The sequence below is a fragment of the Coloeus monedula genome, assembly GCF_965178545.1.
Source record: "Coloeus monedula genome assembly, chromosome: 5".
In the NCBI taxonomy this organism is placed as follows: domain Eukaryota; kingdom Metazoa; phylum Chordata; class Aves; order Passeriformes; family Corvidae; genus Coloeus; species Coloeus monedula.
The window spans coordinates 72,416,077-72,438,799 of NC_138785.1; the positions used below are offsets into that span (position 1 = coordinate 72,416,077).

Genomic DNA, 22,723 nt, shown 5'->3' on the forward strand with positions numbered 1-22,723 from the left:
GCAGCTTTGGGGACAGAGGAAGGTGAACAAAACCCAGGCCCATGCTCAGCACTGATGGCTGAAACCAGCTTTTTTTTATATATATGTCCTTGACTCTATAGAAAGCAAAATATAAGTTCTAATATTATTATCAGCATTATTTTTTAGATTCCTACTGCTGTTTTATTTCCCTCAGGTGTTGGGTTTAATAGCAAAACCATCACCTGAATTCATTTGAGTGCTATTTTTTTTTCACGACAGATGTACACAAAGTACCTTGACCGTGTCAAACAGCCCCTGAGTAAATTGGGTTGTTTGCTCTATTACTTTATTCATACAGGTTTGATGCTCCAGCTGATGCATCTGGAGTGCTGTGCCATCTGGAGAAAAAATTAAATACAAATTTGGCCCCTGGCCTGGAAAAATAATAACCCTGTGCCCCACTGATAATTGGCAGTGGAAGGATAGAGCCCCTGACAGAAGAACTGCTTGGGGGCAATGTGGAAGGAACTCAAAATGCACTAATTGAGGTATTTAAAACATACTAAAAAAGGGAAAATAAATGCTTCCAGCCCCGTGTGCCGGAAGGAGGGATGATGTGATCTTGTTACCAAGTCACGGGGCTGATACAGGCAGGTGATGGTCCTGGTCCTGGGTGGGTGGTGGAGCTGCTGGAGGTGTGTGGTGGTGATTTCCCACATCTCCCAGCCTTGCTGCTGAAGGAAATCCCCTCCACAACCTCACAAAGCTCTGTTCCACCACTACTTGGCTCAGGTTTGCTAATTTTGTCCTCATTCACCAAGGCTGGGTTGGACACTCCAGGTCTGCTGCTTGGGTTGCTGGCATTGCTGTTTGGTCAAAGGCTGTCTCAGATTTGGGGGGAACAAGATGTGGAGGTGGGTCAGCTCTGCAGGAACTTACTGGCTGTGCATCCCAGGCTCAGATCCAGTCACCTCCAGGTGTGATTGGAGATAACTGTGATGGAGTAGCCATGAAGGACACCTTGGGGTCAGCGTGCTCTGAATGTTGTGGGATCTGTTGGACCTTCAGATGAGGAATACTGTGTGCCAAATGGGAAACAAGATGATGGCTGCTGGTTGCTGCCACTGTTCTTGGCTGGAGAGGGGTCCTGGCCCTGTCCTGGGGGAGAAGCAGGTGATGGAGCAGAGGAGGAAGAGGATTCCATGGTGAAGAAGCAGCAGAGCTGCTCAGGACTATGGAGTTGAAGCAAGCCTGAAGGTTCTACCCAAGAAGAGCCGACTTCCAGCTGCTTTCCTGGACTAAACAATGTGTGGGATTACAGGAGGGTACCTGGCTTTGCTAGGAGGGCTTTTGTGCTTCTGGGCCACCTCTCCAGGTGTTCCCTGTTGGGTCACCCCTTCCAGTGACCTGCTGTCAGCTCCACTTGGGTTGTGTGGCAGAAGATGTGTTGTGAGTGATTCACTCATAGCCATGGATGTGGAAAAGGTGGAGAGAGGCACAGCTGGTGCTCATCTCCTGTTCCCACCACCTGCACCTGGAACCTTCTGCCTGGGGATGACAGGGCTGAGACACGGTCCTCCCCCAGCTTGCCAGACTCCTGCTGCACAGTAAACCCAAACAAGCCCATCCTTCTGGCCTTGGCAGGAGGTGCAGATCCTTCTGGTGGTCCTCAGCCAATTTGGACCGGTGGTGTGGAAGCCTGGAGGGTATTTTTTTGGGGGTTGAAGCTCTCCCAGGTCTCAGCAGAGGTTGGTGTGGTGGAGCTGGGTTTGTTTGTTTTTGTTCCTGCAATCATTCCTCTTAAAGCCGAGTGTTGTTGACACAAGATAAGATCAGCCGTCACAGCCATCCCCTCCCCCGTCACTGTTCACTGTTGCCCTGGAACCGCTCAGACTCAGGTCGGGAGTGGCCGTCCTGGTGTGCCCGTGTCCCCACCCCGAGTCGCTGACAGGGCTCTGAAGCGGCATCAGTGATGATGTGATACGGGGCTTATCTGCAAGTGAGCCCAGTCATCGCCTGAGCCCGGCGGGTGCCGCTCGCTGGGTTGAGAAATGCCAGTGATCCTATGGAAAACGTGCTCCAGGAGAGGATCCAAACCGACGTGGTTTTGCTACAGCCATGGGCAGTGGTGATTTGCTTCCTGATCTGAGGGATGGGAAAGCCTTGACCTTGACAGTGGGATGGAGCAGTGCCTATTCCTCCATCCTGGGATGCAGCAGTCCCTGCTGGAGATAGAGCTGCATCATTTGTGGATGCTGTTCCCTCTGCAACAATAACACGGGCTGTGTGTCATTTTTCTACTTGTCTGGCATGTTTAAATTCCATCAAAGAGCAAAAAACAATCCTAAAGGGTTCCAACCACATGTCGAGGGCTCCTGTGTCCTGCTCACAAATGGTTGTGGTGCTGAAGGGTTGGTGAGGGGAGACAAGCCCGGCCCTAATGCCAATGCATGGATGGGCAGTGGGAGCTCATGGACCACGTTAGCTGCAAACAGCTGCCTCAGCGTAGCCGAAGGCTGTGAGGTCTCAGGTTGCTCTGCTGCCACAGCTACAGCTGGATCAGCCTGTGGAAAAAGCAGAGACACCAAGGAGCAGCAAGGGCAGGGTGGTGGGAAGCCTGGGCATCCTGCCTTTTCTGCTCCAGCTTCAGGACTGTGAGTGTGAGAAGCAAGCAGGAATGACTTCTCCAGGGTTTTTTTGGCTTTTTTTTTTGGTTGTGGGTGGGTTTGCAGGACACCAGGACTGCTGACAGCAGCTGGGGTTCTCCTGGCTCCAAGGGGAGAAAGGATCTTTGCACGGGATAATCCTGGAGGCCCACCCCAGTGTTTGAGGGACAGCGTGCTAGCCAGGTCCTTCAGTCTGCTGTCTCCATGGAAGCAAGGGATGGAGATCCACGTGGCAGCACAGCCACAAGGGTTATTGATGTGTTGGAAACCATGAAAGCCCCTGAGAATGGTCACGTAGGAATTGGGACTTCTCCAAAAAGGTAGTGGGATTGATAACCCAACTGAAGTGCACCTGTGCCAATGCCCACAGCGTGGTCACCAACAGGAGAAGGAGCTGGAAGCCACTGTGCATCAGGAAAGCTGTGACATCGTTGCCAGCACAGAGGCATGTGGGATGACTCAAAGGAATGGATTGCTGCAATGGATGGGGATAACTTTCCATCATTTACCAGAAGCCCTGGCTAACTGGGAGGTCCCAGCTGGCTGGAAGTGAGCAGATGTGACACACAGCTACAAGGGCAGGAAGGAGGATTTTGGGAACTACGGGGCTGTCAGTCAGGTGACAGGAGCAGATCACCCTGAGTGCTGTCACGCAGGGCCATCAGAGGAGCAGCCAATGTGAATTTGTGATAGGCAGGTCCTGCCTGACCAACCTGATCTCCTTCTATGACAAGGTGATCTGCTTTGGTGGGTGAGGGAGAGGCTGTGGGTGTGTCTCTCTGGACTTTGGCAAGGCCTTTGACACCACCTTTTCGTGGAAGGGGCAGGAGTCACCATCCCTGGAGGGATTTAAAAGCCGTGTAGAAGTGGCTCTTGGGGACATGGTTTAGTGGAGGCCTTGGCAGTGCTGGGTTAGCAGTTGGACTTGATGGCCTTAGAGGGCTTTTCCAACCTAAACGATTCCATGATTGTGTGATTTTATTATCCCTTCAGAGGATTAATCCCGCCGCTAATGCAGCTTTTCACTCACAAAGCACTTTAGAGGAAGTCGCGCCAGGAGAGCGCTTGGAGAGAGAAACTGAAAGTTCTGAGCAGGAGGCAGCTGCCCTCCTGATTCCAGCCCTCCCACTGTCGCTCTCCCAGCCTGTGGAAAAGGAGTGGGTTTCCCAGCTTCTTGGCTCACGGGAGTATTTCGGGGAAAATACAAGAGCTCCGTGGTCGTGCGGCTTCCCAGGCGTGGAACCCGAGGGATTTCAGCTTTCCCGGTCCACTGAAATCCAGGAGGAGCGGCCCGGCAGGTGAGAAAGTGGGTGAAGCCAAATTACCCATCAGAACGGAGTGGGAGCGATCAGAGTCTCCCACCCGACAACTTCCAACTACAACAAATCCACCCGAGTGGATCGTGCCTCCCGCCGACCGGGGCTCTCGGAATTAAATTGCCGGGGTATTGTAAGGATCGAGTTAAACTTCTCTCCACGCAGAGCTTTGTCCCGAGCAGGCAGATATTTCCTCGGCGCTTTAACGATTCCCATTTTCCTATTGTTCCCTATAAAAACCCGTCGCCAGGCTGGGCTTCCCCCGAGGCGATTTCCTGGCTCCGCTCAAACGAAACTGCGGAGTTGGGGTTTTTCTTTCGCTTTTTAGTTGTGAAGTGTTGGATGACAACCCGGCATTTCGCTCTCTGAGATAAAAGATAAGGCTTTTGGAGGCTGTGTCGGTGGTGGCCATCCGAAGTGGGATGGGATTGTGTGGTGTTGGGTGGTTTGGGGGCTGAATAAATCGGGATGAGCTAGCTAGAGCCCGTCTGCTGGTGCTCGTGTGGGTTGTGTGTCTGTCAGCTGAGCCCTGCACCCCAGTCTCGCTTGGCATTCACACCAAAACACCCTCACCTTTGTGCTGAGCGTTGTTTGGGGGCGGCACTTTGGGTGTAAAAGCAGGAAAAATGGATTATTTTCTTGGCTGTGGCTTTGCCTGGGGGGTGCTGTGCTTCTGACCGTTCTTGGGGCTTCCTCCTTGTGTCCTCCTCCTCCTGAAGCATGTTCCCCATGCAGCTGCCAGTGATGCAGCAGGAGGAACGTGTCAAGGAGGTGATGGGAAAGGCCTGGGATGTGTTGCAGCCAGGTGAGAGGAATGGAGCTGGAGACAAGCCTGGCATCAGGTGGTTTATTCCAGCCTTGGATGCTAAAGCTGGGAGCGGGAGTGTTGCAGGGAGTTAGGAGATGGCTGCATGGGGACAGTGGGTGTTTTCCCAAAGCCAAGCGAGTATTTGTGCCTAAAGACTAAAAATTATGTGGTCCTGCAGAAAAATGGACTGGAGAAGAGGGATTCTGCTGTCATCCCATCAGGCGCCTCCAAAAGGAGGGTTTTTAAGACAAGCACATGAAATTGAGGCTTTATTTACACTGAGGTTGGCACTTGAGTGTCTTTAAGTTTAATTTTTGGATGGAATTTAAAAGAGGAAAGAAGTAAGCACTGAAAAAAGTTTAGTTTCTTTCTTAGAAAACGTCTGCTTTCTAACAGAAGTTGCTTTTCCTTTCCCAAAGATCCCCCGAATCCTTTCTGCTTCCTTTAGGTTTGATTTATCTCAGGTATTGATGTTCTGTGCTGGAACATCCAACTTAGTAGCAAACTGCTTGATATCAAACCCCAGATTGCACATTACCTGCTTCATCTTCTAAATCAAGTAATTTATTCTTCAGTATTATGAATCACTCATTGTGAGGGTAGCAGCAGATTCCAGCCTGTTTCCATGAAGGTGCCATGCTACATTTTCCTTATTAACCCAGGTCCTTGCTGCAAAGCCTTGCGGATGAAGGCTGCTGCCAAGCTGGGCACAACTTGGGTTTTGTTGCTCAGAGATTTTTCTCTTTTTTCTTGTTATTAAAATAGTGTTTTCCTAGGCCACTGCAGAACAAGTCAGATGGTTGGGATGGATTTTTTTTTTTCAGCTGGAGCATCCATTTCCATGAGAGTTGGAGCCCAAAGATAGGTTGTGAAGCCCTGGCAGGTTGCTTGCCCAGGATGGGATCCTGTCTTTAGCCTCCTGTGGATAGACTGATCAGGATTGCCTTGATACCCACATAATTCCAGACAACTCTCTGCAGCACTGGGCTGGAAAATCCCCCTTTTTCACCCCAAAACCAGCCTCGGTGGGGATTTCTCTGTGAGGACTCGCTGTGTGGCAGCCATCTCTGCAGGCTGCTCCACGCTTTTGTTTACATCTGGTAGAAAACTTCTTAAATTTCCTGGCAAGGGAGTAATTCTAATCCCTTTCAATGAGATCAGCGGATTAGTGTCTCAGATGCTTATAAAATTGTGAGGATTAGCCAAGCCTCCCCCCCTTTTCTTTCTATGCCACGTAACGTCATCGCCGCGTTGTAAAAGGGGATCTCTGTGCTGTTACCAAGAGCTGAAGGAATTTCGGTGAGCCTCTGCGAATCCAAGCATTTAAAAACAACATCTTCATCCTCTCCCTCGCTCCCTCTAGATTTTTGTGCAAGTTTTAGGGTGTTTTTCTCTTTTCTTCCAGCATCCCTGGCACCAAACCACGGTAGCCGTTCAAGCAGATACGTTGGGTTTGCGTGGCTTGGCTGCGTTGCGGCGCCCGTGCGGGTAAGTAGGGAGCTGAGCCAAAGTTTTCCTTCACAGAGACTTGCAAATTCCCATCTTGAGAGGACCAGATCCCAAAAAACATGTTACTTCATGAGTTTGCCCCTCATTTCAAAGGATTTGGGCTTTTGTGGTCCATCCCCAGAGGGGAACGGCACTTCTGGGCCGACGGGATGCTCTCACCCCAACTGTTGAGAGCAGGATGAAACTCCACACACCCACATTCCTGCATCCTCTTAATTACAACCTGCACTTTCATTAGGACTTGCTCCCTAACCAGCTCTCAGGGAACTGACAGGGAGGAGGGTTTCAAACCCTGTTGCCTCTTCCCTCAGGGCAGTTTTTAAATGCCTTTTCTCCCGGGTCGATGGTTGTGTGGTCGCTTGACCTGTGTGAGCAAAGTGATCCCGAACTGCCGAGTGGTAGGAGCTGGGAGCCAGGAATTCCTGGCCCCAGCCCAGTAGAGTTTCAGAGGCGAGCTTTTAAATATATACAAAGACAAGCTCATAATTTCCACTCTACTAATGAGGCCACGGCGTTTTCATTGAAATGTGCCAATAGGCGCCGTGGTGGTATTTTAGCAGCCTTGTACTGTGAATCCAAATGTGATTTAACATGGCAGCCCCCGCAGAGCCATGGAAAACCGGCTTCTCCCGCTGAATTTCAATGATGCTGCTCAGCGGCACTTCCCAAAAATCCCCTCGGCGGTGGGACTTCTCCTTGTGTTTCATCACGACAGAGCTTTTCTCCCACTTTGGTGAAGGTGGGAATGGGTTGAAAGAGGATATTTTAAGAGGGAAAAGTCTTAATTTAAAGCCTGGGTTTAACAGATGTGTGGCTGGCTAGTGCGGGGCGGCGATTTAATAACCGGGCTGGCCAGAAATATCAGTAAATCATAGTAAAAAAATGGAACGTGAGGGCTCCAGACATCATGTTCTCTCTTGACCTTTAAAAAGCCACTCGAAGCTGCCAGCCTGCTCGTTGCTAAGCCACCTTCTTAGTGCCACTCATATATTTTCCCTTCTACTAGGCGATTCAGCGCCTGGGAATTCGTGGAGATCTGACAGTAAACTGTTACACGCCTGAAATTCCCACTGGTGGTTTTTAGCTTTGTAGCCTTGAAGCGTTTGGAAAATATTTAGCAGGTTTTGTTCAGTCAGCTGCAAGGAAAATGTAAATTTTAGGTGACTCTCTCAAAAGTTTTTTTTTTTTTTAAAAAAAGTTCTGCATCAGCAGCACAGCTGTAAATTGGGGTGTTGCTTATTTAGGGCTCAGTTTATGAGGAACCCCAGTGAGGAGCAGCATCCCTGGGCAAAGGAGGGGTGTGGGTGGGTGATGCTGAAAATTTACACCTGGTTGTCCATCACCTCCTGGTTACAGACCCCTGGGGTATGGATACACACCTGGATTTTAGAATCCAGGAATCATGGAATGGTTCGGGTTGGAAGGGACCTTCAAGACCATCTCATTCCCCCACCCTGCCATGAGCTGGAACACTTTCCACTAGACCAGGTTGCTCCAACCTGTCCTTGAACACTTCCAGGGACAGGGAATCCACAAGCTCTCTAAACAACCTGTTCCAGTGCTTCACTAAGGTCCTTTCACTTTCTGCATCCCTCTAAGGTCAGGCCACGATTCCAGGAGAACAGGGAAGAAGGATGATACCCCATGGCAGCCCCCTCAGTGCTGAGACTCTGTGGCAGAGGAGGAGATGCATTTATTGGGTTGCTGAATGTTTCTCTTCAGGCACCTCACTTGGCTGTGCAAGTCTGGCAGTGGAAAAGTTCCATTTTTCATTTCCAACTAAATTTTGAGGGGTTTTCCATCCTTGCAGCCACTCTTCTTGTGCCAATCCCATAGAGGTGAAGCAGCTTTTGTCCTGTATCCATATGGCTCCCAGGAGGTTTTTTTGCTGGACATAAAGTGTTGCAAAACCTTTCCAGTCTCTGTTAGCAAGGGAGAAGGAATGATAAAAAAAATACTCCCCTAAGTCCCGGTACTTGGTTCAAAACCAGGAAAGGGTGGGCTGACTCTGCAGCTCATTTTTTGGAAGTATTAGGAAAAATTGGAAACGGCAGTGACGTGGCATTGGTGTGGATTCCCAGCAGGCTGGGGTTTGGGATTGTCTGGGTTTTCCCGAAGCCCTTTTCAGGCTGTTAGGATTGTAAAATACAAATCTGGCCAGATCAAAGTGGGCTTGGGGGAACGGCTGCTCCGTGGGATTTGTTTAGAGACTTTTTCCTGGTATCCAGTCACCAGCTTTTTCACTCTTCTCCATCCAGCTACCTCTTCTTCTTAAGTTTTACCTCAAATATAAATGGTGCAATTAAAAGGGTCCGCAGAGTGCGTTCCTGAGGGCTGAAATCCAGGATCCGGGAGCAGACAGCGGCAGCATAAAGAGGAATTCTTCCCTCTCTGGCCTCATGCTGCTTTTCCACCACAAGGCTTTACAGCCATCTGGATCCCCTTTCAGATTATGCCCCCCCTCCCAAAAATCCATAACCTAGCAACCTTATTTAGTGTAAACGAGAGCATTCTGCCTTCCTGTTCCCCAATTGTGCCTGGCTCCTCCGACTGCCTTTATAGGACGGCTGCTGGCAGCTGTGATCCCATCACTGGTCCAGGGTGCTTGTCTCCAGCAGGATTTTGTAGGATTATTGGTCCCTGTGTGTTGCACTGATTATTATTTTTTTTCCCCCTCATTAGAGGAGCTTAGGAAATGGAGGAAAAAAAGGGTTTCGGGAAGTTGTTTAATCCATCTGCTTCTCAGTATAAGAGTGGAGAGGGCAAGTTGCTCTTTGGCTCCATGGAAAGTGATTGGTTTTGGTTCAGCCTGAAGATGATTTGATCAGAGTGAGATTTTTTTCTTCCAGATGTGATATTTTGGGAGTCCCCATTGCTTCCCACAGCTCTGTGTCATCACCCGGGAATTTTCAAATTCCCTGGAGTGTTTAACACCAATTTTTCTACTCTGACCCTTCAGCTGCACAGGCTGCGTGTTTCTCATGGAGCTTCCAATTTGCTTTCCTCAAGGAATCTGTTCGTTGAGGAAAACTGCAAACAAGGAAAAGCAACCACAAATGAAGGTGGGAGATTATTCCCACTTGTCTGTGCTCTCGTTGCTCTTTTTTGGGCTAAAATACACCCAAATTTAAGAATGTGTGTCCCACTGCCTTCAGCCCGTAAGGGGAAGTGTGGTGGCTCCTGCCTTCTCCTTTCACCTCATGAGTACGAACAGGGCTGGGGGCAGGAGGAGGCAGCAGCACATCCTTTCCCACCACACTTTTGGGAGGAAGAGTCAGCTCACCAGGTCGTGCGTGACGTTGGAGCTGCATGCCAGGAAAAGGGGGGGAAAAAAAATAATTACAAATCCCCAAGGCCAAAGGGGAAAAATTCCTCAAGTGTTATTTCATCTCCGAGCAGTGGGTTGAGCTGTCCTTGGGCAGCTCATGTGAGCCTGTCCGAGAGAGGAGCTGCCAGCTCAGCTTCAAACCTTCTTGGGAAGCGATTCCCAGCTCTCATTCCTGATGGGAGCTCAAGCAGGGCTCTCCTCCAAACTCTGCTTCCCCCTCCTCCAGACTGTATTAAAAAGCACTATTGATCTTCTTTTTTTTTTTTTTTCTGTTTATTTTTGCCTGTTTTCTTGGAACTTGCAAAATCAGCCCTGAGCAAACCTCTGGTTTGCTTTTCCAACAGCGCTGAGAGAAAGAACTTGACTTTACAGTGGGTGATGGGAGCTGCAGCTGACCCATTTCTGCACGTTTCTCTGCCAGTGGTAGCAAAAACATTTTCGCACTTAAAGGTTCTCTTCAGTTTTAAGGTTCTGGGATTAATTGTTTCTTAAACTGTCTGGAATCAGAAGGACTTGCTGGAAATTGCAGCCGTACAGTCGTGCTGCTGGATGTTGCTTTCCTTAGACTTCCCCATTTTTTTCCAATTGCTTTGTCACGTTGTCACATCACTTTCCGTGAGGCAGTGGAGAGGGTTAAGGTTTTGTGTTTGGTGTCAGCCAGCTGGGGAATACAGCCAGGAAATTTCCTGATTCCAGTTCAGAAAAAGCATCGGATCTGCTCTCAGGGAGGAGGGATCAAAGGTCGGAAGTGCTTCATGCTTGGAGGTCAGTTTGGTTCCTTGGATGTCCAGGCACACAACAAAAGCCCACCACCACCCCGAAGCCTGCAGGCAGCCAAAATGGGGGAAACAAACGGGTTTTTGTTCTGTTTGACACCCAAAAGTTCTTTCTGTTGCTGTGATGGTGCCGCATCACCCCAGCCGAGCTCTGCTGGATCCTGGTACAACCCTGCCTGTGGTGTGAGGGACCTGTTGGGATGTTCCCTCTTCCCAGCACATTAATCCCACTAATCAATAACACTGCCAAACCTTGCACTATCCCTCACGCTCCTCCATTCCCTGCCAGGTTTGTGGAGTGAAGGATCTGGGTCGGGTTGGGTGCTTGGAGCTAGCGCCGGATGTGACGTCCCCATGGTAGCATTGTAGCTCTGTAGAATTGCATCATGCCAAGAGTTTTTGTTTTCTCCCTGTGCTCAATCCTGTTGTTCCCTGGTTTTGGACAGCAAAGGCCATTGCTCCTGGCTGGAGCAGTGCTGAGTTTTCCCCCCAGTCCATACCAGGCAAAGGTGATGCAGCCGCGTGGCATCTCTGTGGTGACAGCGATGCTGGTTTGGGGTTGGCTCTGCAGCTGCCTGTGATTTTCCCATCACCAGGCTGCAGATCCTGGTGCTGGACCAGCTCCAGAGACAGAGCTAAAGGAAATTCCTTCCAGCTGCTTGAGGTCAGGGCTTCGCTTTGCTTTTGGGGTCCACGAGGGGCATTTTTTGCCTGCAAGTTAAACGCGGGTGTCTCTGGCTGCTGCTTCTTAACACCTGGAAGAATGTTTTCTTTTAAATATTATCCCGTTAGTCATAGCCATTAAATAACCTGCCTGTTGTAGAATCATTCCATGGAAGAATACCCTGCTTTGCAACACAACTTGGGCTGTTTCAGAAAGGTCTTGTCAGCTGCTCCCTGTTTAACTTTCAACCGAGTTAATAACGCTTTTGGTTAAACCTGTCTGAAACACGTTGCGAAACGCCTTTGAAACTCGAGACGCCGTTGACGCCCGCTTGAAACCTTTCCCATCAATAAAATATTTCAGCTTGGAGTTTGGCCACAGCTTAGCATTCACTTTTCCCTGAGATTCGTGATTTCAGGCCTGCCTGTGTCTGGCTCCGCTGGATATTTGAAGCTCAGTGTTTCCCGGAGATGGGTTGGCTTTGCCAGCCTGGCCGGTAGTATGCTCCGGCCACCAGCTCCGTCCAGTTTCCCCAGTTCATGGCTGAGGAGACTCAGTCTGAGTTTGCTTTGAACCCCTGTGGAGAAAGTTGTTTGTCTTGAAAACATAAAGTAAATCCCTCTAAAAACAGGAGTTTTATTTACAAGAGCAGAGGCAGAAGCCACCCCTCTGCCCAGCATGTGGGCTGTATTTAGGTGTGGTGATGCACAGCACATACATGGCCCCTTTATGCACTGATGTTATAAATAAATAATAATAATTTTTTTTAATGGACAGGCAGCTCCTTTTAATACTCCAAGAAGGAGCATACACTTCAAATTCATGTGGCAAAGCAGCAGGAAAGCAAAAATCTGCAGCTTTCAGCCCATGGCATCACTTAAAGTGGCATCCCTGGTGTCACCCCCTGGCTTCAGGGACCACAGTTCTGCTTTGCTCCCCTCCTCCTCCCTGCCTCGGTTTCTCTACCTTTGAGAAGATAATTGCATCCTTTATTAATCCCTGTGAACGCTCTGGGTACGAGGCTGGCCCCACGAATTAAGTGCTGGCTGTGGCTCTAATGGGGATTAATTTGGCGACGTGGCTGCGCAAGGTTTGCCTTTCGCAGCCCAACGTGTAATCAAAGCGCTGAGACACCGGAGCTGACCTGTAACACTCCCTTCCTGGCTGCTCGATGGGCCATTAACCAGCACTTGGCTTTTAATTAAAGCTGGGTTTTGTCCTCCTTGGAGAAACGTGGATGTGCTTGGCCCCACGTGGCTGAGTCATTGGAGGGTGTAAGGAAGGAGATGTGGAGCTCAGGTTGTTCTGCATTTGTGCCTTGCTGCATCCCAGGACACCATTGTTCCTTGTTACTTTTCACAGAATCACAGAATTATAGAATCATGGAATGGTTTGGGTTGGAAGGGACCTTAAAGACCGTCCAGTTCCAACCCCCACCATTGACAAGGACACCTTTCACTATCCCAGGTTGCTCCTACTCCCATTCAAGCTGGCCTTGAACACTTCCAGGGATGGGACAGCCACAGTTTCTCTAGGCAACCTGTGACAGTGTCCCTTTTTCTACGTGTAGCCTGTGTCCCCCCTCTCAGGGGCTTCAGGGACCTGCTGGGGGCCATGGATGCCCCACAAGCATCATCTCCCTGCTGTGAGATGCCTTGACCATGGAGAGAGCAATAGGGAGGCTTTTGTTCTGCACCAGAAACTTTTCATCCTTCTTTATGGCTCCTTTTTTATTTCTTTTGGCTGCGCCCTTGCAAATCTGAAGCAGATTAAAATACAGTTCCTCCCCCCTACTCCCCTTAAAAAAAAAACAACCCTAAAGCTTGGCTGCTTGAAATCATCAGATTTCACTGGAGTCTTTTAAAGTTAACAGTTTCCTGGATCCTGGGCAGACTAACTGATTTTTCCCCTTTAACCTCTGTGTTTTTTGCTGTAACGTTTCTCAGCTGTTGCAGCAGGAGGGAGGGAGGACCAGGGCAGCTCTGATGTGGAGGAGGTTATTTCACACGGGGCTTGGATGAATCTGGTGCAGGACTCCCTGGATTTTCACTGCAGGGGACCGAAAGGTTGTCCCCAGGAGGTTGAACCCCCATGATATGGCTGGCAGGTAGGTCATGGCTGCATTCGTGAAGCCCCTTTGGGGCAAAATATTAGGGAAATGGTTCCACTGGAAGAGGAGAGTAGGATGCTGGAGGTTGGTCTGAGCTCTGTTTCTGCTGACTGTTTATTTGCTGAGGGCTCTGATGGTTTCTAGCTGTGCTCATGGATGTGGGGACTGGTGCAAGAGCGGCACAGCTCAGGTGCATACGACCATGAAGAATTCTTCTGGCTTGATGGGATTTGCTGCCCCAAATGCAGTATGGATGTTCCTTACCTGCCATCTATGCCACGGAATCTCCTGGTGGGATTGCTGAGAAGAGCATCACAAGTTAAAAGAGTTGTAAAGAAAAGAAAAATAAGAGTCCCGTGCTGGTTGGTTTTGTTTCCTCTCCTCCAAGACTTGTCTCTCCTTCCTTGCAAAAAGTCAGCTGGAGCTTTCCCAGACAGAGGACGTTTCTCTCGGGCTGTTGAGGAGCTGGAAGCAGCCAACCTTGGCCAAAGGCAGTGATTATCAGCACAAGCCCGAGGGCAAGGTGGGGCAGCCTTATCCTCCAGCCGAAACATCCTCGTGCCACGAGCGTGACCGAGGGGAGCCGCTGAACCGTCCCAAATCCCTTTGACCCAGCAATCGGTGCGGGACTGAAACGCAAACCCAGCCCTGCAACGCCGAGCTGCGCATTAACTCCGCCGGAGCTGGGAACAAAGGTTTGGGGGCTGGATTGGGCTTTTTAAAATGTATTTGCAAAGCAAACCAGCTCAGCTGAGCGGAACAAGCGTCGGTGGAGGAGCGTGAGCTGCCGGGTGGTTGCTGGGCTATAAAATCCCATCCCCACCAGCGCTGGCAGGGGGATGTGCCGGCTCCCCGAGCTCTCGTAGCGTTTCCACGTTGGCTGGGAGAGTTCTGAACATGCGTGTTGGTCTCTGGAGGCTTTAATCAAATCCAGGCTCTACCAGAAATTGCCTCGAAACTTCCAGCGAGCTGAGGAAACTGAAAGCAGCCGGAGCAAGGAGGTTCCCGGGCGGGTGTTTGATGCTGCAGGGATGTTGCTTTCAGCGAGGGGATAGTCCCGGTGAGGCAGCCGGGATGAGAGGTGAGTCTGCTCCCCGTGGGAAGTCAGAGGAGAGCCCACAGGGCTCGGCAAAAAAAGGGCCTCAAGGAGACAAGGAGATTGGGGAGTGAGGATGCTGCTCGGAGGGACACTCGGAGGACACTTGGATTTTGGAGCGTCACTCCCTAGCACGTGTGGGTTCAGATCCCGCGGTTTCCCTGCCGTCTTCCCACCCCGTGCAAAATGAGGAGCTGTGCAATTACTGCGCTGTGGAAAACTCCCCGCTCCAGGGGAGGGTTTTGTTATCCCTCGGTGGTTTTATTTGGGAAACAGGGCTCAGACTGCAGGTACTTTCCTTGCTTGTAAAACTTCATCACACGCTGCTCTCCTGTGGGCAGAAGGGAAAACAAGGTGTATTTTTAACTTCCTTTTCTAAGCTGGGGGCAGGGGAACTTTATGCCTGGCCAGCAACGGTTGTGATCATCTGAGGGTGAACGGTTCAGAGAATGAGAGGAAGATAAGAGATAATAAATAAGTGCAATTAAAGTCCTGGGGGAGGTGATTGGCTGAAGTCATTATCCCAGGCAGCTGCTCGGGCTTTAATTGGGGCTCTCTGAGGGGAGGGAGGTTTTGGTCACGCGTCCCAGACGTGGGACGTGACAGCCAAAAGTGCTGCCTCTCCCTCTCAGCCAGCACTCGCCGTGTCTTGGGGCTTTCCTGGGGGGAAGCAGCCTGGGCTGTGCTGAGGAGGAAAGCTGAAACCTGCAGAAGTGCTCTTAAACCACCAAACCTCTGTCTCAGATGGGAAAAGCAAACAAAGCCTCCTTTACAGAGTCCGTAGTCTCCCCATAATTTCTCTCAGTGGCACTGCAGTGAATGTCCTTGTCCTTTTCCTTTTCTTGGGGTGCACTGGGATAATGTGGACCCAGCCATGCCCTGTGCTTGCTCGATGGTTTTGGAGGGGGGTTTCAATGAGATGAAGAGTTGGTCTTAGAAACCAGTAGAGGGGAAGGGAAGGCAAACCTGCCTTGCTCCAAGGCTTCCTGGCTGCTTTCAGTATTTTTACCCAGTTACTGTGGGGTTTGAGGGACACTGGCTGCTGCTGGGGCTGCTTGGATGCAATTCCCACCGTCCATCTCATCCAGCGTTTAACCTGAAGGATGGTGTGTGAAAGGAAAAGAGCTGGAGGAGAAACTCACGGTGGGAGAAGGAAAATCCCAGCCCGAGCTGATCCAGCCCTGCTTTGTTTTCAGGGTTACCAAGATGGGAACTTGGTTTTGGGCAAGGAGCGGGGAATGAGTGAGAAGTCATCTCCAGCCCCCTCCACCTCCCTTTGGAGGGACCACTGTCTGCAAAGTGCATCCCTAAGGAATATCACATCCACGTGTTTCCTCCCTGTCTCCACAGCCTACCCATGAGCTCGGACTTCCAGCATTACAGTTTCAGGATGCCGAACATCGGGTTCCAGAACCTTCCTCTCAACATATACATCGTGGTTTTTGGCACAGCCATCTTCGTCTTCATCCTCAGTTTGCTCTTCTGTTGCTACTTGATCAGGTAAGGCAATGTTGGAAGGGAATGTTCCCCAAGAACTTCCCTGCTTCCAAGCCCATCACCAATCCCTCCATCCCAAAAAGAGGGTAGCAGCACCTTATCTTTTTGTGCCAACTTGATGTCCCACAAAGCAGTCACATTATCCACCTAAAACCAGGAGATACTCATATTGCTGGAACAGGCGTGGAATTGTGGTCAGCTACTCAAAAAGCCTGGAAAGGGATGTTTTATGGTCCCTGCTTTCTGCTGAATGTTTCAACACGTTTCCCTCTGTAATGAGTAACTCGTGTCCTGTGTGCCTAAGGAATGTTTAATACCTGCTCCGTTGGTTATTGAACACAAATTGCTCCTTCAACAGCACAGTTTGGGGATTAATGATGCAGAGTTGATGTGTTAATCTGAGCAATGGGGGAGCGGGATGGGAGGGTTAAAGGTTGTTCCAGTTTGGGGCTTCTTTTAATTATTTAATGGGCCATTGGGGAGATTCTTGGGCTGCTAATTGAGAGGAGAAACTCTTCCTGATGGAGGCAAAATGAGGCAAGTGGGGAAAAAATGCAGTGCCTGGGAATGGAGGTTGTGGTGGAGATGAGTTGTGCTGATAACCTGAGATGAGGGGCTGGCTGTTCTTCAACCTGTGCCTGGGAGCAGAGGTCATCACTCTGCCAGCAGTGGCAGCCAAAATTCTGCATTCCCAGAGCTCTCCTCTCCAGCTTTTCCATCCCCCTTCCTTCCCCTCTGTCTTTCCAGCTGGCCCCAGCTCCCTGCAGTCTGTGTATCCATCACATCTGCTCCGTGTGTTCCTGTAAAACAGGCACCCAGTCTCCCCTTGCACCACAGCAGCCAGTCCCACCAGGGTATCTATCCAGAGGGCGTTAAAAATATTTTATCCTGTTCTTTTAGACCAGGGAAGCGAGATTTCCATGTCAACCTTCTACATACTTGACAATTGCCACCCATTTTCAGTTCTGTGTGAAGCAAAACCTCATAAAAACATGCAGATGAGCCCAAACACAGGCTTACCCAGGGGTGATTTGGGCTGCTTGGGCATCATATCTTAATTCTTTTTCCCCACAATTATGCACAAGAAAAGGGTGTTTGAAGGTGCAACACATCAGTCCATCCCAGTCTGGGACGCCAGTGGGAGGGGATGCAAAAAAAAAAGACCAGCGGTGTTCAGAAGGCTCAAGGACTTGTTTTGCTCATGCGGAGCTCAAGTCTATATGGCTCAGTTAGAAAACTGAAGAGGTGTTTGGACTTTGAGAGTATTTTCCTGGGCACTCTCTGGGTGTGTTAATGCCCCAAAGAAGGAATAACAAGGAGTAATGTCTGGAAGGTCAAGCCAGAAAATCTTTAAATTTAGAAGCTGGAGGCGTGTTGTAAGAGAGAGAGGGTGAGTAACCGGTGAGAGAAGCCAGCAAGGAAGTGGCAAGTCCTCTGTCTCTTCACGTCTTTAAATCAAGACCGAGGACCTTTCTGGATGAGATGTTTTGGCTCCTGTTCCCGAGGTGCTATTTAGCAACCCATGATAGATGGGGAGTTGGATTAGGTCATCCAGTGATCCCTTTATAGCCCAAAACCCTAGAGAGACTCTACAAATGGCTCTTCAGACCTCCTCCCTGAACTCTTTTATTGGCAGAACAGAACCAAAACAGGATCCTGCAGCCCCCGTTGGGGAGGGTTTTGCCGTGCCAAGGGTTTGAGCTGTGCCAGTGTCCCGGGAGCATCCACCTCCACGGAAGCTGCTGTGTCATCTCAGCTCATCTGGGATATAAAAGCCTGAGCTTTGGTGGGGTTTGGGAAGCGTTGTAGGTGGACAACAGGATGAGGACAAGCCACCTGCAAGCGCAGAGAGACCAACAGAAGGACAGGATGGTTCCCTCCAGAGCTCCAGGGCTCTGCTCCCATCCATGGGGGTTCTTTGCTGGTAACAGCAGCTCCTGGCTTTCCCATAGGTGCAGCATCAACACAGCCCATCCTCTCCCTCCTTTTCCATAACTCCACGTCTGCAAATACTTGGCAAACACCAAGCAAGGCTCATGACACCACCTTCAGGCCCTGGTTCTCATCTCCTGCTCTGGATCAGAGCATCCCCTGCAGCTCTCCCCACATCCCCAGCTGGGGAGGCATCCAGAGCATGGAAGAGCCATTATCAGGTGTATTCACCCCAAATCGCAGAGCTGATGGCATGAAATAAAAGATGTGCTGGGGAAGGAGAGAGCACGGGCTGTGCTTTGCAGCTGTGTCAATACAGGCTGTGCTGCCCCACTCCAAGTGGAAGAAAAGTGACGGTTTTAATTGGATTGGCTCAAAACAGAGTCCAGTAGGAATTTTACAACAAAAATCATCATTGCCTGTGCGCTGTTCAGGTGAACCTTGAGCTCTTCTGCTGCTGCAAACCACTCAGATCAGAGCACAGGTCCCTCATGGCTGCTGCCTCTGCTTGGCAAAATTACAGATAAAAAAGAAAGAACAAGGAAATGAGATTTTGCAGGGAGCTGGTTGTGTCTGATCTCTGGTGAATTAATGAAAGTGATAAACTCGTGTTGCCTTTGGTCCCATAAAACCCAGTCCAGAAGGATGCTGAGCTGAGCAATGCCATCCTCGCTCTGGGTGAAGGCTGCAGCATCCTCTCTCCCTGCTTTGCTGTGGATCATCCAGGGCTCATCCCTGATCAGCCTGGAGCAGCTCAAACTCTCTGGGAGGCTCAGGGTACAAAGCCCCTAAAAAGCCTCTTTTTTTTATAGGGCTGTTACCTTCTGCATTCAGACCTGCCAGGATCCAATGTAGTGGTTGGATTTTCTGTCCAGAGAAGGGAACGGAGCTGGGGAAGGGTCTGGAGCAGCTGAGGGAGCTGGGAAAGGGGCTCAGCCTGGAGAAAAGGAGGCTCAGGGGGGACCTTGTGGCTCTGCACAAGTCCCTGACAGGAGGGGGCAGCCGGGAGGGTCGGGCTCTGCTCGCAGGGAACAGGGACAGGAGGAGAGGGAACGGCCTCAGGCTGGGCCAGGGGAGGTTTAGGTTGGATATGAGGGAAAATTTCTTCACCCAAAGGGTTGTCCAGCCCTGGCACAGCTGCCCAGGGCAGTGTTGGAGTCCCCATCCTTGGAAGGATTTAAAAGCCATGTGGATGTGGCACTTGGGGACGTGGGTCAGTGGTGGCCTTGACAGTGCTGGGGGAATGGTTGGACTGGATCATCTTAGAGAGTTTTTCCAACCCAAACGATTCTGTGAAGAGCCCAAGGAGCCCAGCTGAGCTGGGGACAGCCACACAATGATGGGATAAAAAGTCAGTGCCTGGGACCTTTCTACTCCTTCTACCATAAAGCATGAAATAAGCAGATCTTGGAGGTAAACCTGCAAAAGAATTTTCCTCTGCATTTTATTCCTGTAGTTGTTCACTTGCTGTAGGTGAGTCAGTCACCCAGAGAAGCAGGGTGCTCCCACTCCTGTGGGAAGCGATCCCAAAGCCCAGGAGAGGCGGTTGTTCCTTCAGGGAGGGTGACAGCACACAGGATCAGCAGCCAGGCACTGTGTGGTCCCTTATCTCGGTCAGACATCTGCCAGGAATTCCTCGGGAGTCGCAGCACTTGACACGAGATGGATGGAGCCGGCTCCAACTGGGAATAGCGCTTGCCAGGATCCGGGGTCTCCTCCTGACAGCTGTACCAGGCCCCACCAGGATCCATCTGGCCCAGGATCCCGGCTCAGAGAGAGGGAGGCAAGGAGGAGCAGGCTGAGCTTGCACACTTCAGCACCAGCTGTGCTCGTGCTGCTCCCCAGAACCTCCAGGGAGGAGTTTTTTGGGAAAATCTCCCTGTCTGGCTCAGCACCAGCCCAGGGCATTGTAGATCCACGCTTACAGCACGGAGCTGTGCAGATCCAGGGCCAGGTGGCTGCTCCTTCCCCACCACTGCTCCGAGGTGCTCCAGTGGCTTTGGCTCAGGGGGGCCAAACCCTTGGTGGCCACTCAGTGCTCCACACAGACAGATGCAGCCTCCCATTCCGGGCGAGTTTTCCCTTGTCTGTGGTCTCCAGCCGCACGCCTCGCTTCTCCCCATCTGTGTTTCATAACCGCCTTCCCAGCCACCGGATCCCTGCGGATTGGGCCGGTTTCATCCTGTTTTCTCTATTGTTCCTGCATCTTCTGCTCATGTTTCTGCTCAGGGTCCCTGCCAGAGGGATGAGACCCCAGTCTCCTCCCCCTTCTATTCCTCCTCTTCCTCTCTTCCCTGCCTGCCGCAGTGTTTTCCATGGTTCACAGGCCGGTTCGTGCCAGGCAGCATTCTTGGAGCAGGAGGGATGGCTCCCTGTGAAATCTGGGACTCAGGGGCCAACTTTCTGCATCTCTCCCTGCAGCATTAAGGTGTATTTTTACCCATCCCTCAACTTAGAAAGCCCATGACATTTTGGGGGAGGGTGTCAGACATAAGGAAATATTTTTCCATCCCATTTTTATAACTTCCCCACTGCAGTGTGGCAGGATTGGAAAACCCCCACGAGTTGAGGCTGAAACAGCCAGGGATTTCAGACAGCCCCCAGAATATTTTTGGAGAAGAGATATTCCAGGCAAGGGGGTTTCCCATCTGAAATCACACTCAGGGCTGGCTGGGGAAAATATTCCTAGGGCTCTCCAAGCCCTGCAGCCACACATTGACTCCGTATTGAAAGTCCTTGGCCAACTCTTCAGCTCTGGGGACTTCCCTCCTGAGTTTTCCAGGCACTTTATTAAATGCCATGTCTGGTAATGAGAGGCAATATTAGTTATTTTAATTTTAAATGTATTTATTTTAGGAACATAATGGGCTTCTCCAGCCAGTGGATGCCTGTGGAGTGCTCTGCTGGCTCTGACTCTGGAGAGGGGAGACTGGAGGGTGGGGGGGATGGAACCAGCACTTTGCTTGTGGCCTAAAATTCCTGCTGGACTTCCCACTGCAGCAGATGTTCTTGGAACAGTTTCATCCCATTCCTCTCCATCCCTCAGTTTGCTGCAGGAGTGGATGTTGTTTGATGGATCTTAGAATTGAGGATAAAGCCGAGTTTGAGGAACCCAGTGTCACCCAAGCAGTGTGATGGGGGCTTTGTTGGGAAACCTCTGGGCAGGGAATCTCCTTCCCTGTCCCTGCTGGAGTAGGAGCAGGGCTTTCCTCAGGTCTGAATCCCTGTCTCTTGGAAAACGGTGCCACATCCAGTCTTGGAATTATTGCCAGCAGAAGTGGCTGGAAACTGAGGGGATTTATGGCAGATTGTGATTTCCTCACCCGCTTTTTCTGGTCTTAACCATGTGGGTGATGTCTGCTCGGAAAATCAGGGAGACCAAAAGAGGGATAAGGGAGAAGTGTGCTTTGGGATGGAGATGTTGGTTTCCCAGCAGCAGGGAAAGCTGGATGTTGCCTAAACGTGTCATTTCCTGTGGCCATTCTCATTTCTGAAATAAAAAATTTAAAATATAACATGTTAAATCTGGAAAAGTGGAATGTTTGAGGTATTACAATAATCCCGACTTTTTGCCTGACCTCACGTTTCTCCCTGGTTTCACTGCAGGCTCAGGCATCAGGCACACAAAGAGCTTTACGCCTACAAACAGGTGAGATGATCCTCCAGCTTCTCTTTCCCTTCTCCCTAGTGCCAAATCCATCAGTTGTCCTTGTGCTGGTCCTCTCCTTGGGAGGTTTCTGGCCCTCCAGGGGCAGTTCTAACACCCAGGCCAATCTGTCCCTGCTGATTTAATTGTCCCCTACCAGCTGGGCCCCCCAGGACCATCCCTCACCTGTTCATCCCCAGGCCTCTGGATTTTCCATTGAAGTCCTGAACACTGGGAACACATCACCTCTGGAGCACCCCAACCTCTCCAGCCCTCACCCACTGAAGAGCAGTGGTGCCATCACTTCCCCAGCCACCAGTCCATGTTCTGTGGGGTCTGGATCTGCTCCCAGGGTTGGACCCAGCTGCTCCAAATCCCTGCAGCCACAGGGCTTTTCCAGGGAACAGCTCCATGGCAAGCCCAGCTCTTCCCTGCACCCACCCGCACTCACCAGTTAAAATAAACATGGCCCAGAGGTGGGTGTCAGGCTGCTGCTTCCCCGTCCTGTTTTCTCCAGGATTTGTGGGATTTTCTGCCTCTGATCTCTTGATCCAAGCAGGAAGGTGGGTGGAGTTGGGCTGATAACACACAGTTATCCTGGATTTATAGCCCTCTCCAGGTGTTCAGCTTGGATGGAGGGAAAATGAAGTGGTGAAAAAGAGTGTGGTAGCCCAGGAGGGTTAAATCTGGGAGGAAACCTCCTGGATTTGGTCCTTGTGGTTTTATCTGTCCCAGCACTCCTGTCCTCCTGTCCCTGTGCAGGGGTGAGGGCCCCTTGTGCTCCCTGGCTATGCTGGGTTTACTGGGGGATTTCCAGTTCTACTGGGACACTCAATGGGATCCCTTTGTGGAGCTTTTTCCCAGGAATGCTGATGGCAGAGGCTCTGTCCTGACCCCAGTGCTTTGCCTTGCAGGTCATACTCAAGGAGAAGGTGAAGGAGCTGAACCTCCATGAGGTGAGCATGTCCTGGGGTGACAAAGGTTCCCTCAGCCTCCTCTTCCTCACCCTGGGGAGGGAGAAAATCCTCAAACTTAACTCCACTGGGAGCAGAGCATGCAGGCAGCTGTGCTTTGGAAATGGGGAGAGCTCCTCTACAAAAATCTGGATTAAACCCTTTTCCCTCCTCCTGCCTCCCCTTGGGTTTTCCTGCATCATTACTGTTATTTATTGCGTTCTTATCACGCTTATAAGAAGCTGTGGATAAGGGGAGGCCAAGGCAGGCTGGGCCTTGTATAAACAGTGTCCCTGGGTGGGGACGTCCCCTCTAATATCCACCACAGCTGTGGGCAGGGAACACTGAAATCCAGGATAAACACTCCTGGAAGAGGCAGATCCACTCCTCTGTCCCCGCCCCCTGAGGGCTGAAACACCTCCGTTTTTCTCCATGGCTTTCCAGGCTTTTGGGGGCTGAGC

The 22,723-nt window shown here is 50.7% G+C and overlaps 1 protein-coding gene across 2 annotated transcripts in view; it reads left to right on the forward strand.

The window, feature by feature from the left end:
• The window catches only part of RNF24 (ring finger protein 24), a 29,244-nt gene that overhangs the window by 2,179 nt on the left and 4,342 nt on the right, over nt 1-22,723 (forward strand). Inside the window, exons 1-4 of one of the 2 annotated variants that reach the window (XM_082281935.1) lie at nt 6,162-6,239; nt 15,585-15,734; nt 21,270-21,312; nt 22,224-22,265. In XM_082281935.1, the coding sequence (XP_082138061.1) occupies nt 15,592-15,734; nt 21,270-21,312; nt 22,224-22,265 (228 nt within the window). In that variant the 5' untranslated portion in view covers nt 6,162-6,239; nt 15,585-15,591. Of the gene's footprint in view, nt 1-6,161; nt 6,240-15,584; nt 15,735-21,269; nt 21,313-22,223; nt 22,266-22,723 lie in introns of those variants that run through there. The other variant, XM_082281934.1, reaches the window with a different exon arrangement.